Source organism: Urocitellus parryii, chromosome 11 (assembly GCF_045843805.1).
Source record: "Urocitellus parryii isolate mUroPar1 chromosome 11, mUroPar1.hap1, whole genome shotgun sequence".
Classification (NCBI taxonomy): Eukaryota; Metazoa; Chordata; class Mammalia; order Rodentia; family Sciuridae; genus Urocitellus; species Urocitellus parryii.
In genome coordinates this window covers 23,209,437-23,226,423 of record NC_135541.1, presented here as the reverse complement: position 1 = coordinate 23,226,423, position 16,987 = coordinate 23,209,437, and the positions used below count along the sequence as shown (strand labels likewise).

The window sequence follows — 16,987 nt, the reverse complement described above, 5'->3', positions numbered from 1 at the left end:
TTTTTTCACAACATGTCCTTTGTGTTGGGAGACCTAATTCCAATCTTATCCCTCAATATAAATCCCTTAGGCTGTGGAGTGATGTACTCAGACAAACCATGTTCCTGACTCTCTGGGACGGGGGACCACCTACTTTCCATTCTTCTCATACTGTCATTTCTTCAAGGGTCCCCTTCTGAACACCCACAGAATTGTCATTCAGAACTAGCACAGAGACTGTCTCTCCTTGAAAGTCTAGTGTTTAGGATCCATTCATTTCCCACTGCAAACTTTAACGTATCTACCTTTATCAAGTATCAGGAAGCACAAAGAAATAGTCCTTACCCTCAGAGGCTTGGAAGCTGTACATGTGTGAGGTTCTGTATGAATCCAGAGAAGAATGTGTTTTCTGTTTACCACCATATAATACCCCTTTTTCCATATGCCCCCAAAGTGCCTGCTTGTGTATTATGTACCTCTCCTTTGTAATCAGCATTTCCCTCACTGAGACCCACTGGCCTGGGAAATGGATGAGTTTGGTATTATGTACACACTGGTTTTCAAACTTGGTGCTGTAGGAATTATAGGTCTCAGATTTGCATTTTACATAAGTATTGCTAAATTTTTGCTGTTAGAGAAAGTGCTTGAATTTTAGCTTACCCACCCATCCCTTATTTATTTCCTTATTTATTTATTTAATAACATTTGTTTAGTTGTAGTTGAACGCAATATCTTTATCTTTTATTTATTTATTTTTATGTGGTGCTGAGGATTGAATCCAGTGCCTCACACGCTAGGCGAGCGCTCTACTGCTGAGCCACAACCCCAGCCCCCCATCACCCATTCCTTATTTAAATTAAGCTTATTTTAAAATTGTTTCTTCTGTGATGGTATAGTTTGAACCTGGATTCCATCTTTGTTCTGCTATATACTAGCCATGTGGCTTTGGGCAAACTGCTCTGTTTCCTCTTTTGTAAAATTGAAATAAAAATATCCCATTGCATTCTGTGAAGATTAAATGAGATTTATGCCTATAAAATATACAACAGTATATGCATAAAACATTGAACATAATGCCTCCTGCTTTGTGGTTGTTCATTTGCTTTTTCTTTCTCACAGACCCCTATGATTCAGAGAGGAGGTATAGAGGTAATCTCAATTTAAGAAGAGGTAAAAATGTTAAGACAGTCTTTGTTAGGTACTCTATGGGGAGGCATTTTCTCCCTTAAACAAGGTTATAAATGTTGACTGGGTTCCAGGATAGCCCACAAAAGTTTTGGTCGCAGCCGGGCATGGTGGCACATACCTGTAATCTCAGTGACTCAGGAGGCTGAGGCAGGAGGATCACAAATTCAAAGCCAGCCTCAGCAACTTAGTGAGACCCCTATCTCAAAATAAAAAATAAAAAGGGCTAGGGATGTGGCTCGATGGTTGAGTACCCCTGGGTTCAATCCCAAAACAAAACAAAAAGTAGTAGTAGTCTTAGTAGTCTAATTAACTATCATCACTTTTTTTTTTTTTTTTTTTTTTGGTACTGAGTATTGAGCCCAAGGGGTACTCAACCACTGAGCCACATCCCCAGCCCTTCTTATTTTTTTATTTAGAGACAGGATTGCCCTAAATTGCTTAGGGCCTTGCTAAGTGGCTGAGGCAGGCTTTGAACTTGCAATTCTTCTTCCTCAGCCTCCCAAGCTGCTAAGATTACAGGTATGTGCCACTGTGCCTGGCTGAACTACTACCATTTGTAACTGTGTTTTGAAATGAGAGCATGTGTAGTTCCCGAGAGGGCTTCTAGAACACTAGTAATTGCCATGGGTATGGGTAATCTTTGCCCTTATACTTGGCTACCTTTGACTTACTTTGGCTTTTGTAGTACCAGGCCACTGAAAGTTACTTCCATGATGGGCATTGGGGCGCTTTTTTTTTTTTTTTTTTTTGGTATTGAGAATTGAACCAGGAGTGCTTAACCACTGAACCATATCCCCAGCCATTTTTTAGATTTTATTTAGAGACAGGGTCTCACTGAGTTGCTTAGGGACTTGCTAAGTTGTTGAGGCTGGCTTTGAACTTGGGATCCTCTTGCCTCTACCTCACAAGCCACTGGGATTGCAGGCGTGTGCCACTGTGCCGGCTTCACATTGGGGCTCTTAACAGCTGAAGAATGATGTATTGGCAGTGGAGAGGCTGAGAGAGCTAGAATCTATTGAGCACCTGCTGTATACCAGTCAGTGCTTGAGGAGTTTCCATATAGTTTTGTATTTCACTTTCATATCATATTTATAAAATAGATACTCTTAGTTCCCATTTTACAGATGAAAAATTGAGGCTTAGAAACACCCAACTATCAGGTGAGGCCTTCACGATGCCAGCGTCTATGCTTTCTACCATAACTCACCACTTTCTGCAAAGATAGGAGAATTAGCCATTGAGTTCTGTTGGCTGTGAACAGGACTGAGAAAAGAAAGGGCAGCAGGATGTCATTAGTTCTGTTAAGAGTAAGGGGTGAGATTTGGAACAGCTCTGGGTGGATGGTGAATGAATGAATTCAGCTGTGATGATGGGTGATGGGAAGACTGTTGAAGAAACAGGGTCAGTTCAGAGCTCTTATGTTCCTTATTCAAGCATTTTAGTTGTTCATTATGGAGTAGAAGAAATGAGATCAGTGCCAGCATGGGAAACAGTTTTGGTGTCAGGGAAAGGAAGGGAGGTCACTAGTGATGGGGAGGAAAGAACAGTTCCTGACACCATAACAGACCAGTCATTTACTTGGAGCATTCATCTGCTCAGTGCTAAGAATCAGGGACTCCCTTTCCTTACTGAGTAGGGGCTGCAAATGTATGTAAAATATAGTTCTCAGTCTCGCTTCTTGTCTTCCAGCCTCACTTTTTTCCTTCCTTCTAGCAGAAACCCTGCCTTTTATTTTCCCCTCTTTTTTTTTTTTTAAGCTTTTATTTCCTGGAGTTGCAGTGTTTTTTCATTTATTTCATTCACTTTCCATCTCTGATTCTGTTGACTTAACAAGACAGTCATCTTTGTTAAATATTTCTCGATATTAGAGCTGCTCAGAACACTTAGTAAATCAAATATCAGATCTCTGAACACTCACACTTTCTGCTTATTAGTAGCATTAGACTCCATCCTTATCAACACTACCCTGGCTCCTGAGCTTGTTAGCATGGTAATTGGCCACTGTTGGAGGCCACACAGGAAAATTAAAGTTATGCTTAGAATCTTAAGCTCTCTTCAAGAAACAAATTTTCTTTATATTCAGTGGGGTCTTCAGTGACATTATGTTCATATTATCTTTCATTTTGATAAGCAAACTACTTTTGTGTCACCTCTCTGAAGCCTTTAAATTCAGCTTGGGTATCAACTCCTTCAAAAGGCCTTTCTTAGCTATCCCAAGTCTAAGTGACATTTCTTCTGTATATTCCTCTAGTGTGCTGAACATCATTATCAGTGCAGCTTCTCAGACCATATTGTTCTTATGTTTATCTGTTTGATTTTCCTTTTCATTTTTAGCTCCTTGAGAGCAAGAGCTATTTTGTTTTGTTCCTAGCACCAAGCACAATATAATTCCCAGAGCATAATTTTTTAAATACATGAATGCTAAACTTTAACCATAGAAAGTACCAGATATTTCTATGTAATCATGAAAACTTGCATTTATGTTTTTTGTGACTTCCTGTTGTTCCCCAGTTTGAGGAGGCTTAAGTTTCTTTTTTTGTAAAATTTGGTGCTATTTTAAAATAATTCTGAAAGACACATAATAGTGACTTCGATTTACTGTCTCTTTCTGATGAACTGGGAGGTTATTATTCAGGTTATTAGCAGGGAGCAGGCATTAGTTTTGACAGTGAGCTGTCTACTGCACCTTAAAAAATATTTTCCCTAATCTGTATTCTCCCCTAAATTTTTATTCTCAATCTCTCTCTTCTCAGCCATGTTTTCTTGAAAGTTGAGTTTATACTTACTGCCTAATTTTGGCTTCTTCTCTTACCACTCCAGTGAAACTAGTGTGCTGGGGTAGGTATGACTTTGAGTCAGCTAAAACTGAGAAATACTTTACCAATTATCTCTGCCACATTTGATTTATTAACCACCCTCCTTGAAACTCATGTAGTCCTTCACTACTTTCTTTTGTTTATTTGAAAAATAAAAATGGAAGCCAGGCATGGGTGGTGGTGCATAGCTATACTCCCAGCTACTCTGGAGGCTGAGGCAGGAAGTCGCTAATTCCAGGCCTGCCTTAGCAATTTAGGAGACCCTATCTCAAAATAAAAATAAAAAATGGGCTGAAGATGTAACTCAGTGATAGAATGTTTGACTAGCGTTTGTAAAGCCCTGGGTTCAGTCCTCAGTACTGCAAAAAATAAAATAACAACAACAAATGAAGTGCCACTTCTCCACAAGGTTAGTCTCTGGGATTTTGTAGTTAGTGAACAAGTTAAACATGGTCCCTGCCCTCATGGAACTTTCAGCCCATTTGAGAAGTAGCCATTCATTTATTTAATTCAATAAATATTTACTTAATGCCTGCTGTTTTCTAGATACTGTTTTTCCTAATTAAAGATAATGATGTAAGTGATTTAGTTATTTAATTATTTCATCTTCATCTTGTGCTTTAAAGAAATAGAATTATCACTCATCATCCATTGGGGATTGGTTCTAGAAACACTTCCCCTTTCCCCATCCATGGATGCCCAAGTTCCTTATATAAAAGAGTAGTATTTGTATCTAACTTTGCGCATTCTTCCATATAGTTTAAATCACCTTTAGATGACTTAGATATCTAATAAAATATAAGTGCTGGGCTAAGGTTGTAGCTCAGTGGTAGAGCTCTTGCCTAGTACTTGTGAGGCTCTGGGTTCGATCCTCAGCATCACATGAAAACAAATAAACTGGGTGTAGTGTTATCCCAGCAGCTCAGGAAGCTGAGAGAGGAGGATCATGAGTTTAAAGCCAATCTCAGCAACTGTGAGGCACTAAGCAACTCCATGAGACCCTGTCTCTAAATAAAATACAAAAAAGGGCTGGGGATGTGGCTTAGTGGACCCTGAGTTCAATCTCTGGTACTAAATAAATAAATAAAGCTATTAACAAATGTAAGTACTATATAAATAGTTGTTATATTATTTAGGGATTGATGAAGAAGAAAAAATCTGTACATGTTCAGTGCAGACATAGGTTGGGTATTTTTGAGAATATTTTCAATCTGTGGTTGGCTGAATTCAGGAATGAAGAACCCATAGATGCAGATTACTGGCTGCAGGAAGCTATGAGAACCTGTAACAAGGATACCTGTTCTAGTTTGAGGTGATAATAAGGTCCAATCAGGGAAATGGTCCCTTGAGGAAGGAACACTCAGTAGAAGCATGAATTGGTCAAAAACAAACTCAGATGGAAGCAGGGCAGAGACAAAGGGTAGTTAATTATTTATTGCAATTCCTTTGAAAGAGTTGAGCACTGTAGGAGCATCTTCAGAGTGAAATTCTGCTCTTATCTACCATGATTATTATAAGCTTTATGTTTGAGACATACAGACTCCTTTATTGCAGCATCCACTGTCCCAATTTTCTTTACTAGTCAGTGATTATTTTGAAATCTTTCAGCACCAAAGAGGTTTTTAGTCTTAATGAGACATCAGAATATATGTGTGAGTAGATAATTAACAATATAGGTTAAGTGTCAAATGAGTGGTATAGTTAATTTATTAATAATAAATTAATATAGTTAATTTGTTATTGGCGTTTAATTTATTATTGGCCCTGTCCTGTAGACAAAGAGTGATTATATAGAGAACCTTGGAGATAGTTAGGCTTGAATTAAAGGAATGGAGAGACTCCAAAAGCAAATAAAGGAACTGGGCATTTCCAGCAGAGAGCAGGGAAAGAGTAAAGGCAAAGAGGTGGGTATTCTGAGTTGAATTTGGGGAACCAGTGTGCTGTTGCCTGCCGGCTTAGACAGCCTTGTGTTTGGTTGGTTACTGAGTAATATGATAGAACATGGAAGAGACCCAGAGAATATCCTTGAGTATCAGGCTAAGGAACTGAGATTTTATCGTTTGGACAGAGATGGCATGTGTAGAACACTGTTTTAGAATTATTCTGGCATTGGCCTCAAAACTAGGTTCTTTTGAACTGACTAGGGGAAGGTGGGTGTGGCGGTGCATGTCTGTAATCCCTGCAGCTCAGGAGGCTGAAGCAGAAGAATCACAAGTTCAAGGCCAGCCTGGGCAATTTGGCAAGACTGTGTCTCAAATAGTAAAAAATGGCTAAGGGTGTAGCTCATTGATAGAATGTCCCACAAACAAAAACCTTAGGCAATGAGTGATTGAATAATTCAGTTCCTTGGAGCATCTCCTTTGTGGCAGTAGAAAAGGTACTAGGTAAGAGAGCACTTGCCTAAGAAAGCTGAAGATTTGTGCAAGGTCACCTTGGGAGTTGGATAGAGAAATGTGAAGTGGACAGGAGAATGTGGAGGCATCAGGGTCCCTCTCTTTCTCCACCCCTGCAAGTATTAGGGATTAGCAAACTGTGGCTCACAGACCAAATCCATCCACTCGCTTGTTATTATATAGCTTTGGAGCTAAGGTAGTTTTTTATATTTTTTAATGATTTTTTTAAATCAAAAGAATAATATTTTATTACACATGAAAATTATATGAAATTAATTCAGTGTCCTTAATAGTCTTTTGAACAGCTTTGCTGGTTCATTTACTTTTTTTTTTTTTTGGCAGGGGGAGTACTAGAGATTGAATTCAGGGGCACTCAGCCACTGAGCCATATCCTCATTCTTATTTTGTATTTTATTTAAAGACAGGGTCTCACTGAGTTTCTTAGAGCCTCGCTGTTGCTGAGGCTGGCTTTGAACTAGTGATCCTCCTGTCTCAGCCTCCGGAGCCTCTGGGATTACAAGTGTGCACTAGTATACCTAGCTTTGATTCATTTATTTATGTCTGTGGCTGCTTTAATCTGTGGTGGCAGACTTGAATTCTAGTGACTGAAACCATAAAGCCCACAGAGCATAGACTTGTACTGTTTGGCTTTTTATAGAAAACCATCCACGCTTGGGCTGGGGTTATGGCTCAGTGGTAGAGTGCTTGCCTAGCATGTGAAAGGCCCTGGGTTCAATCCTCAGCACCACATAAAAATAAATAAAATAAAGATATTGTGTCCAACTACAACTAAAAAAATAAATATTAAAAAAAAAAAAAAAGAAAAGAAAACCATCTACCCTTGACTCCACTCTATCCTTTTCTTAATTCTCTTTCCTGAAACTGAATGGCCCTCTCTACCCAGGCTTTTTTCCTTTTCTTTTTCTTTTTTTGTAGTTGGGGATAAAATTTAGGGCTTGTACATACTAGATCACCACTGAGCTATAGCTCCCAGCCCCACCCAGGCTTGGTCTCTTTTTTTCTTTTTTCTTGGTACTGGAGATTGAACCCAGGGCATTTTACCATTGAGGTACATCCCCAGCTCTTTTTTATTTTTTTATTTTGAGATAAAATAAATTATTTTGTTCCTCCTGCCTCAGCCTCTGAAATTATTGGGGTTACTATTTAAAAGCCCCCAACCAGGTTTTTAAATAGTATCTTTCTCTTCTTTGTGTCCCTTCCTGGATCCTCAACTTTTCTTTCTTCCAGGACTTTTCTCCCTCCAAATCTGCTCAAGAACTAGCCTACTAAGAAGAAAAAAAGCCATCAATTCAGAAGTTCTCCTGTGTGTCTACCATGATCCCTAATCTCTCCCTTCACTTCTCCTTTTATTTATTTACCTTAGTCCAGTTTTCTGTTTCTAGCAACGTGCAGACTAGTCTTGCTGAGGCATTAGTGAATTCCTGGCTGCTGATCCGGTTGTTTTCCAGTCCTTATCTTCCTTGTTTTCTCTGACATTTGACATGTTAATCATTCCCTTTTCCTTGAGACCCTTTTTCTGTGGTTTCTGAGACATTCTTCTTTGCTTCTTTGCCTACCTCTCCAGCTCGTTCTTCTTCTTACCTGTCAAGGACTTCTCATCTTTTACTAGTACATTAAGTGTGGTAGCTTTTTTCAGGGCCTGTTCTTTGTGCTGTTATGAAATCTTATTTAACATAGTGCCAGTCACTATGTTAAAATGCTTTACATGAATGATTTTTAATCCTTATAGCAATCCTAAAAAGACAAAATAAGAAAGTTGAGGCATAGTGAGATTAATGTTCCTAAGATTACACAGTAAATTGCAGAGCTGGAACTTGAACTTGAGCCTGCTGTATGTAGTATACAGGTAGCTGGCTGTAACTCTTAGACTAAAGGTTCCTGCCATAGACTTTCTTTAGCTTCCAGTCTATAAAAAAGTCCAACTGTGTACTTTATGCCCAACGTTTCTGCCTGGGCCCTTCATCATCTCTGGCCTACCCAGCTCCACTCTGGTAACCTGACCACTTACCTAGTTATCCAGGCTGTAATCTTAGGGTTGGTCTTTGCTTTGTCTCTCTACCTCTCCCACTTGTCAGCACCCATTTGTTGTTACAACTGGTCATTCCAGCTCTTTTAATTTCTCTGATTCATCTCTTGTAATGTCCACTGTTACTTCTCTATTTTATGTTCTTCTCATCTCTTTCCTGAACTTCTCATCTCTTTTAATTGCTCTTATCTTCCAGTCTGTCTTCTCCAAAGCTATCAGAATGACTTCACCTAAATTCTAATTCTGATTGTATTGCTATCTTGGCAAAACCTGTCAGTGGCTCCCATTGACGGCCTCTTCTGTGGCTTACATAGGAATGCTTCACCTCATTTTTCCTACTTGTCTCCTTACAATCTCTCTTACATACTGCAAGTGTTTGTGGCTTGTGTCATCACACTCACTCATCACCGTGCAATTCCCATGCTGTTCTGTCTTTCTGGAATACCCTTCTCTGTCTGCTTTGTCTGAGGAATGCCTTTTCAGCTCCCCCCAAAAAAGCTAACAGGTGAAAAGTGTTAGAAGTTACCTTTTTATGTTCCCAAAGCACCTTATGTACATATCTGTTTGAAAGCTTAGCACAGGGTGAAATAGTTTGAATACATGTCTTCCTTTACCACTGGCTCTTTCCTTCAAGTCAGAGATTCTTGACCTACTCAGTTTTTAATCTGTGGTATGGAGCATGTTACCTGAGACTGTAGTTCAGGAGTTGTTGAATGAATGGCTAATGTACAGTAGCAGTAGTGTACTATAATTGGAGATGTGGATTGAGGCTTTGGAAAGTTCAGAATTAAAGATTTATGCACATGAAAATGTTAAAAGCTAAAAAGAATGGATGATTCTTATTCCATGCATGGTGGTACATGCCATAAGCCCAGAGACTTCAGGAGGCTGAAGCAGGAGGATCTCAAGTTCAAGGCTAGCTCACCTAACTTAGCAAGACCTTATTTATTTATTTATTTATTTATTTATTTATTTATTTATTAAAAGATCTTCTGGGGCACATTATTAGAGGGGGGGGAATGAGTCAGCCAGTATTTTTTTTTTTTTAAAGAGAGAGTGAGAGAGGAGAGAGAGAGAGAATTTTTTTTAATATTTATTTCTTAGTTCTCGGCGGACACAACATCTTTGTTGGTATGTGGTGCTGAGGATCGAACCCGGGCCGCAGGCATGCCAGAGGAGCATGCTACTGCCTGAGCCACATTCCCAGCCCCAGCAAGACCTTATTTAAAAATAAAATTTAGGGGCTGGGGCTGGGGCTGGGGCTCAGTGGTAGCATACTTGCCTGGCATGTGTGAGGCATGGGGTTTGATTCTCAGCACCACATATAAATAAATAAAAAATAAATAAAGGTTTATCAACAACTAAAAAACAAAAAAAAAATTAAAAAAGGATGAGATTATAGGTCAGTGGTAAAGTCCTTACATAGCACACACAAAGCCCTGGATTTGGTCCTCAGTACTGCAAAAAGGAAAAAAAAATTATTTGAAGGTAGTTTAAGAAATATCACACCTACAAATATTCCAAGAAATTCAAGATACATTTTTTTTTCATCTTGTAAACTTCGAAATATGCAGTGGAAAAACTACCTAGGGATACAGTGTTTGATAGTTAACATATAAATTTCAAGATGTTTTAAACTCAGTGTAACATTAGTTGTAATCGAGATAAAACACTAGGTGGTAAAGTGTTTAAATCAAGCTTTAAAATGAAGTTAAGAGCCAGGTATGGTGCCACTAGCCGTAATCCCAGAGGCTTGGGAGCCTGAAGCAGGAGGATCACAAGTTAAAAGCCAGCCTCAGCAACTTAGCGAGGCCCTAAATAACTCAATGAGACCCTGTCTCTAAATAATTAAATACAGAAAAAGGCTGGGGATGTGGCTCAGTGGTTGAGCGCGCCTGGATTCACTCCCCAGTACCAAAAAAAAAAAAAAAAAAGTGAAGTTAAGAGTTTTATATGAATACAGGTAAGTATAATAGTGTATGTTCCTCTTTGATGGATAGATGTAGAGTCTAAAAACACCCTTATATTCATTTAGAATATTCATTTATACACAAGCCAATTTCTTTCCTGTTATTCATAGACATTGTCCAGATGTAATTTGATCAACAAAAGAGTTTCCACACTTTGCCAGTAGATGTTGTTTCTGTGTTGATGAAAAAAATGTGTGTTGTCTACTTCTCTTAGTAACTGAGCTCATGGGGAGTTAAGCCCTGGGTGGCCCTTTTGTCCCATCGATGAGATGTCCTCTGTTTGCCAGGTAAAGCGGTACCAGTGCACCTTTGAAGGCTGTCCCCGTACCTACAGCACAGCAGGCAACCTGCGTACCCATCAGAAGACTCATCGAGGAGAGTATACATTCGTCTGTAATCAGGAGGGCTGTGGCAAGGCCTTCCTCACCTCTTACAGCCTCAGGATCCATGTGCGAGTGCACACGAAGGAGAAGCCATTTGAGTGTGATGTGCAGGGCTGTGAGAAGGCATTCAACACACTGTACAGGTCAGCCTCTCCTCCACTGCACCACCAGCCTGACTCTGACCTTATGGCTGCAGAGCTCTTTCTCCTTGCACAGAGAGATGTTCACTTTCAGAGCTTCAGAGAGCACAGCTTACTCCAGCTATTTAAAATTCATAGCGAAACTTGTTACCTAAAGATGAATATATCTTGGTTTGGGCGGAAATGATAGTACATCTGTATTTAGATTTGCATCTCATAAAGTGACATTCTGACCTTAGAATTTTAGTAGTTTGCATAAAGTAATATTTCCCCTTGCTGCAGGATCTTCATACTAAGGCTTCTGTAATTTTCTTTCCTATCTCACCTTGAAGGTAACTCTTCCTACCCTGAGAGATGGGGAATCACTCACTTGATGGCTATTTCTCTTTTCCATATTTTTTTCAAGAGATTTACACTAGTCCCTAATATTAAATATAAAGTATTAGAAAGCAATAGCTAACATTTAGAAAACACACTGTACTAGGTGCAGTGGTGCATGCCTGTAATCCCAACGGCTCAAGAGGATGAGGCAGGAGGATCATAAGTTCAAAGCCAGCCTCAGCAATTTAGCGAGGCCCTAAGCAACTCAGCAAGACCCTGTCTCTAATAAAATATAAAAAAGGGCTGGGGATGTGGCTCAGTGGTTAAGTGCCCCTGAATTCAATTCTTATTACCAAAAAAAAAAAAAAAAAAAAAAAAAAAAAAACAAGAAAAGAAACACACACTGGTCTTTTAAGTATTAGTCCTTCACAACAGCTAATAAATAAGTGGAAGCACAGAGAGGTTGCATGACTGTCTCTGGAACATTTATACCAGTATGTTATTTACTCCTGAATTTCTCTTCAGGTGAAAATTTTGACATACTAAAATGGGTGCCAAATTCTCGTGGGTGTATAATTCTTATGCACTTGATCCTGAAGCATATTAAGCTGGCTTGGGGAAGTTGTATAGTACATTGTGTCAGTGGGCATTTCTCTGGGCTATTTTTCAGGCTGAAAGCACATCAGAGGCTTCACACAGGGAAAACATTTAACTGTGAATCTGAAGGCTGCAGCAAATACTTCACCACACTCAGTGATCTGAGGAAGCACATTCGAACCCATACAGGAGAAAAGCCATTTCGGTAAGTCTTACTGTTTTCCTATTTGTCACTCACTAGGTTTCAGCTGGGTATCTTGATAAACTCTAGGAATTTTTCAAAGTAGAAAGAAAACTCCCTTTACTAGTTCTTTCTTTGGCCATGTTGGCTCACCCCACGATAGCTGTAACCAACTGCCAGGAATTAGAGGGGTGCAGTTGGACTCCAGGAGCATCACTGCTCTGTGGATGATGGTCTTTCTGCCTTATTTTTTCCCCTTTATTTTCAAGAAATATTCCTTGAACTCACGTATGTGATACATACTGTTATTAGTGCTAGAGAAATACTAAGAAGCAGGCCTTCCTTAACAGCCTTGGCCTGGTGGAGAAGAAACACAAATTAGTAGACGTTGTCTAAGGCTTGAGAACCAAAGAGAGATACCTACTAAAAAATTGAAATAAGACCTGGGCACGGTGTTGGGCACCTGTAGTCCCAGCTACTTGGGAGGCTGAGGCAGAAGAATTGCAAGTTTCAGGGCTGGGATTGTGGCTCAGCGGTAGAGCACGGGCGGGACCCGGGTTCAATCCTCAGCACCACATAAAAATAAAGGTGTTGTGTTGTGTCCATCTATACCTAAAAAATAAATATTAAAAAAAAAAAAGAATTGCAAGTTTGAGGCTGGACTTGACAACTTAGTGTGAGACCCTAAAAATAAAATAAAAAGAGCTGAGTCTGTAGCTCAGTATTCAGTGTGCAAAGCCCTGGGTTCAGTCCCCAGTACAAAAAAAAAAAAAAAAAAGTAATTGAAGCGGGGCAAGGAGGAGGGACACAAGGGAAAGTGAGAGGTAGGAATGCTTAAGTTAGTGGTGAAGTATTGTATTTTGTTATTTGTTCAGTTGTTGCTTTGTAATATCTCACATGTGTATACACACACACACTGGACCATCCATTTTACATATATATTAGTGTACATATACACATATATATTCATGAAACAAATTTATAAACCTGAAGGAGGGACTTGTTTCATCTGCTTGCTTTCCTGTTCATAACATGTAGCATGGTTCCAGTCATTCAGTAGGCCCTCAGAAACATCTATGAAATGATTATATGACATTTCTATGAAATAATTGTTTTGTAAGAATCCCCCTTAGTGTAATATAAATGTGTTGCCAAAGATTTCCCATAAACAGTATTTTTTAATTTTGGCAGGAGATATTGCTATTATATTCAAGGCATTAAATATGCTACCTGTCCATTCTCAAATCACTCATCTCCTCATCCAAACACTTAGAAACAATTTAAAAGTCTTCAGATACAGTCAGCTTTTAGATACCAATTAAAAGGAACTAACTTTAAATTACAGATGTACTGTCATGTGTAGCTAATAAAAAAATAAAAAATAAAAAAATATAGATAAATAAATAAATAAATAACAGATGTACTTTGGAGTCATGGCCCCTTTAAGAACAAGAGTGGTTAAATTCTAGTTAGTTATTCTGCAGTTGCTGTGAAGCTTAGGTTGTTTTTTCTCCCCCCACCCCCACATAGGCTGCTGAGAGGATTATGATTTCTGACTAGGCATATGCATTTATTTTTGTGATGATTAAAACTTTTTTTCATGAATATTAGATGGGATTTTAGACAATGATAATGATTATATGTAATTTAAAAAATGAAAGTGCCAGCCAGGCATGGTGGTGCACACCTGTAATTCCAGGGCTTGGGAGGCTGAAGCAAGAGGATTGTGAGTTCAAAGCCAGCCTCAGCAAAAGTGAGGCACTAAGCAACTCAGTGAGACCCTGTCTCTAAATAAAATACAAAATAGGGCTGGGAATGTGGCTCAGTGGTCGAGTGCCCCTGAGTTCAATTCCTGGTACCCTCCTCCCCAAAAAATGCCTTAGAGAAGCTTTCTACTTCAAAGAAATAAGATATTTTGAATTAAAAAATGGATTTGTTAATATTCATAATTATTAAATGTTCACATAATTATTAAATGTGTGCAAAAACAACAGCAAATATGAAGGGCTATGTGGACCCTGCCCTTATAGAGTTTACTATCTAGGAGAACAGATAATAAATGTATACACAGAGAGATAAAACAAGATTAGAATTGAGAGATGCTGTAAAAGAAGCATGTAGATAAATGCTTGTCTTAGTAATTCTAAGGAGGGAAAGGTTAATTCTAGCTTTGATTATCAAGAAAGTAAAAGGGAGGGCTGATGATGTAGCTCAGTGGTAAAGCACTTGCCCATAATTGCACAAGTCTCTGGGTTCAACTCCCTATATCACCAAGAAAAAAAAATCAAGAAAGTAAAAGAGAAAGAAGTGAGTCTCTACACTGAAGATTACAGGTGATAGCCAAACTGTTGTAATGGATTATGTTCTAAGGTTGTATTTCAACCTTGTGCATATATGATGGCCTCTTTACCCACTCTTGATATTTGTAGTATTTTACTGTAGATTTTCCACGTGGGCTCTGTCAGTAGAGTTCTCTTAAGTAATTAACTAAAGACTTTTGTATCAGCTTCTTAACTGGGCCTTACCTACCAGACTATAAGAACTTATCCTGAGCTCTCTGATGCCTCTGACCCCAGATGTGCCACCTTATCTTTCAGGGGCCTCCCATCATTGCCATCTCTAAAACCAGTTTTATTGATCTAATCTTAGTGTTTTGAATGTATAGTTTGCATTTACAAGAGATGTTGAGGATTAAGGACTCTTAGCTAATGACTCTGTTTCTCTTTGCTTTAACAACTTGTTTAGATGTGATCATGATGGCTGTGGAAAAGCATTTGCAGCAAGCCACCACCTTAAAACTCATGTCCGTACACATACCGGTGAGTTGAGGCTAGTTTCTATTTTTCATTTTAACCTGCATCAATCCTGAAACTAAGTATGTGTGTTTCCATTGAGACCTGTTAAACTAGGTGGGAGAAGTGAGCCTAATAAGCTTAGCCTTCACCTAATAATGTTTGAGTTTCTTTCAGAGGTGAAAGAATCTAAAGGTTGAACTCAGGAATCCAACTTTAAGAAATGAAACCAGTACAGAAATATTCTTTTAAAAAGAACCTGTAAGAAAGTGAATCTTCCCTTTAAACTTCCTGGGTAGGCTGGGGTTGTGGCTCAGTGGTAGAGTGCTCACCCAGCATGTGTGAGACACTGGGTTCGATCCTCCACATAAACATAAACAAATAAAAGTCATTGTGTCCATCTACAGCTAAAGAAAAATATTTTTTTAAAATATTTTTTTAGCTATACATGAACACAATATCTTTATTTTGTTTTATTTTTTTTTAATGTGGTGTTGAGGATCGAACCCAGTGCCTCACATGTGCAAGGCAAGCGCTCTGCCACTGAGCCACCACCCTAGCCCAAGAAAAATATTTTTAAAAATTAAAGATAAAAAACTTCCAGGAGTGAGCTATATCCTGTGCTTTGCTCTGCATTAAGTTTCAGAACTGAGATAATTAGCATGTAGTTTACTCACCTTTTAACAACTATTACCCAAACCCTCATAAGAATTTTACTTCCCCCCCATTAGGAAAAGGTAGGTTCTTAAACCAGCTAAATGAGTTTATGGTGAAATTAACACTACTTTGTCATTCTTGCAGGTGAAAGACCCTTCTTCTGCCCGAGTAATGGCTGTGAGAAAACATTCAGCACTCAATACAGTCTCAAAAGTCACATGAAAGGTCATGATAACAAAGGACACTCATACAATGCACTTCCACAACACAACGGATCAGAGGTGCGCAGTGTTCTTCTCTCTTGTTTTGATCTGAGCATCACAAAACAGCAACCGTTTGTGTCTCACACAAAAAAGGTTGAAATGTCTTCTTTACATATTTGATATTGAGAGGGGAGAAATCAGGGACAAAATCTATGGCTTTGCAATGGAGTGGTGGTGGAAGCCAGAAATCTCACCAGACATTCTGTCTTTTAGTCTCTTCTTCAGCTCTGCCTCATTTCCATCAGGTATGGTGGAAGAAAGTGCCCTTGAACCCAGAGGTCTCAGAGTGGCTTTCAAAGGGTCAGCCAGATGCTCTACAGAGTGTCCTCTTCCATCTTTATACCTATAAAGTGGCAAATATGTACTTGAGTTTGGGACATAAATTTATGTTCTTCACACAACCTGTCATTGGAGAGCCAAGCAAAGGCTGGAGAAGAATCTCTTGTCCTGGCCTGTTTGAAGTGTTTGTAAACCAAAAGGTTTAAGAGTTACTAGCTTAAGACACTGAGCCACAGAATAAGCCTCTGAGGAGTTTTAGGTTTTGTTTAATTTTCTTTACTGAGTCCCTCCATATTTCCTGGTCCCCTGAAGCTACCACTCCATTCCAGAAAGATCTTGGGATCAGTATTTACTGTTATTACTTTTAATAGGGTTTAAGCACTGACCTATTAAGCCTGAAAAGTAAGTGCTATTATTTTCTTATTGTTTTATGGATAAAGAAACTGAAGCTGATAGAGCAAAGTCTTCAGTTGTACCTTGAGAATATATCTAGAATCTGATGACTTATTCGGATTACATTTTTGTTCAATCCATTTCCCCCCACCCCAGCCTGGATTATTGGAATAATGGACTAAGTGGGCTTTTTAGCAGCTTTTCCTCCTGCCTTCTACCTCCCCACAAATTTGCCTCCCATCTTCTCTGCATCCATGTTCATTCTCCAGAAGAAGGGAATCGCCTCTATCTAGGCCATGCCACTTGTATTGCCATTGAGTCTCCAGCCTGGTCTCTGAACTTCAGACTTGCAAATTCACTGACTTTCTTTGGAATACTCTTAAAATATATAGCATGATTTTGATTTCGGTAGAGACAGAATATTCTAATTCTAGAGTTTCCAATTTTTAAACAATAAAGAATCCATTTAAAAGGATTCTTCTCCAGGCCCTGAGTTTCATTAGTAATAATAGCTAACACTTACTGAATGTTAAATATGTGCCAGGAAACTTGCTAAGTGCTTTTATATGTATTATCTACAAGATCTCT

The 16,987-nt window shown here is 38.9% G+C and overlaps 1 protein-coding gene across 1 annotated transcript in view; it reads left to right on the top strand.

The window, feature by feature from the left end:
* The window catches only part of Mtf1 (metal regulatory transcription factor 1), a 41,017-nt gene that overhangs the window by 9,064 nt on the left and 14,966 nt on the right, over positions 1-16,987 (top strand). Inside the window, exons 3-6 of the mRNA XM_026393499.2 lie at positions 10,681-10,919; positions 11,908-12,039; positions 14,761-14,834; positions 15,609-15,745. Of these exons, the coding sequence (XP_026249284.1) occupies positions 10,681-10,919; positions 11,908-12,039; positions 14,761-14,834; positions 15,609-15,745 (582 nt within the window). The remainder of the gene's footprint in view (positions 1-10,680; positions 10,920-11,907; positions 12,040-14,760; positions 14,835-15,608; positions 15,746-16,987) is intronic.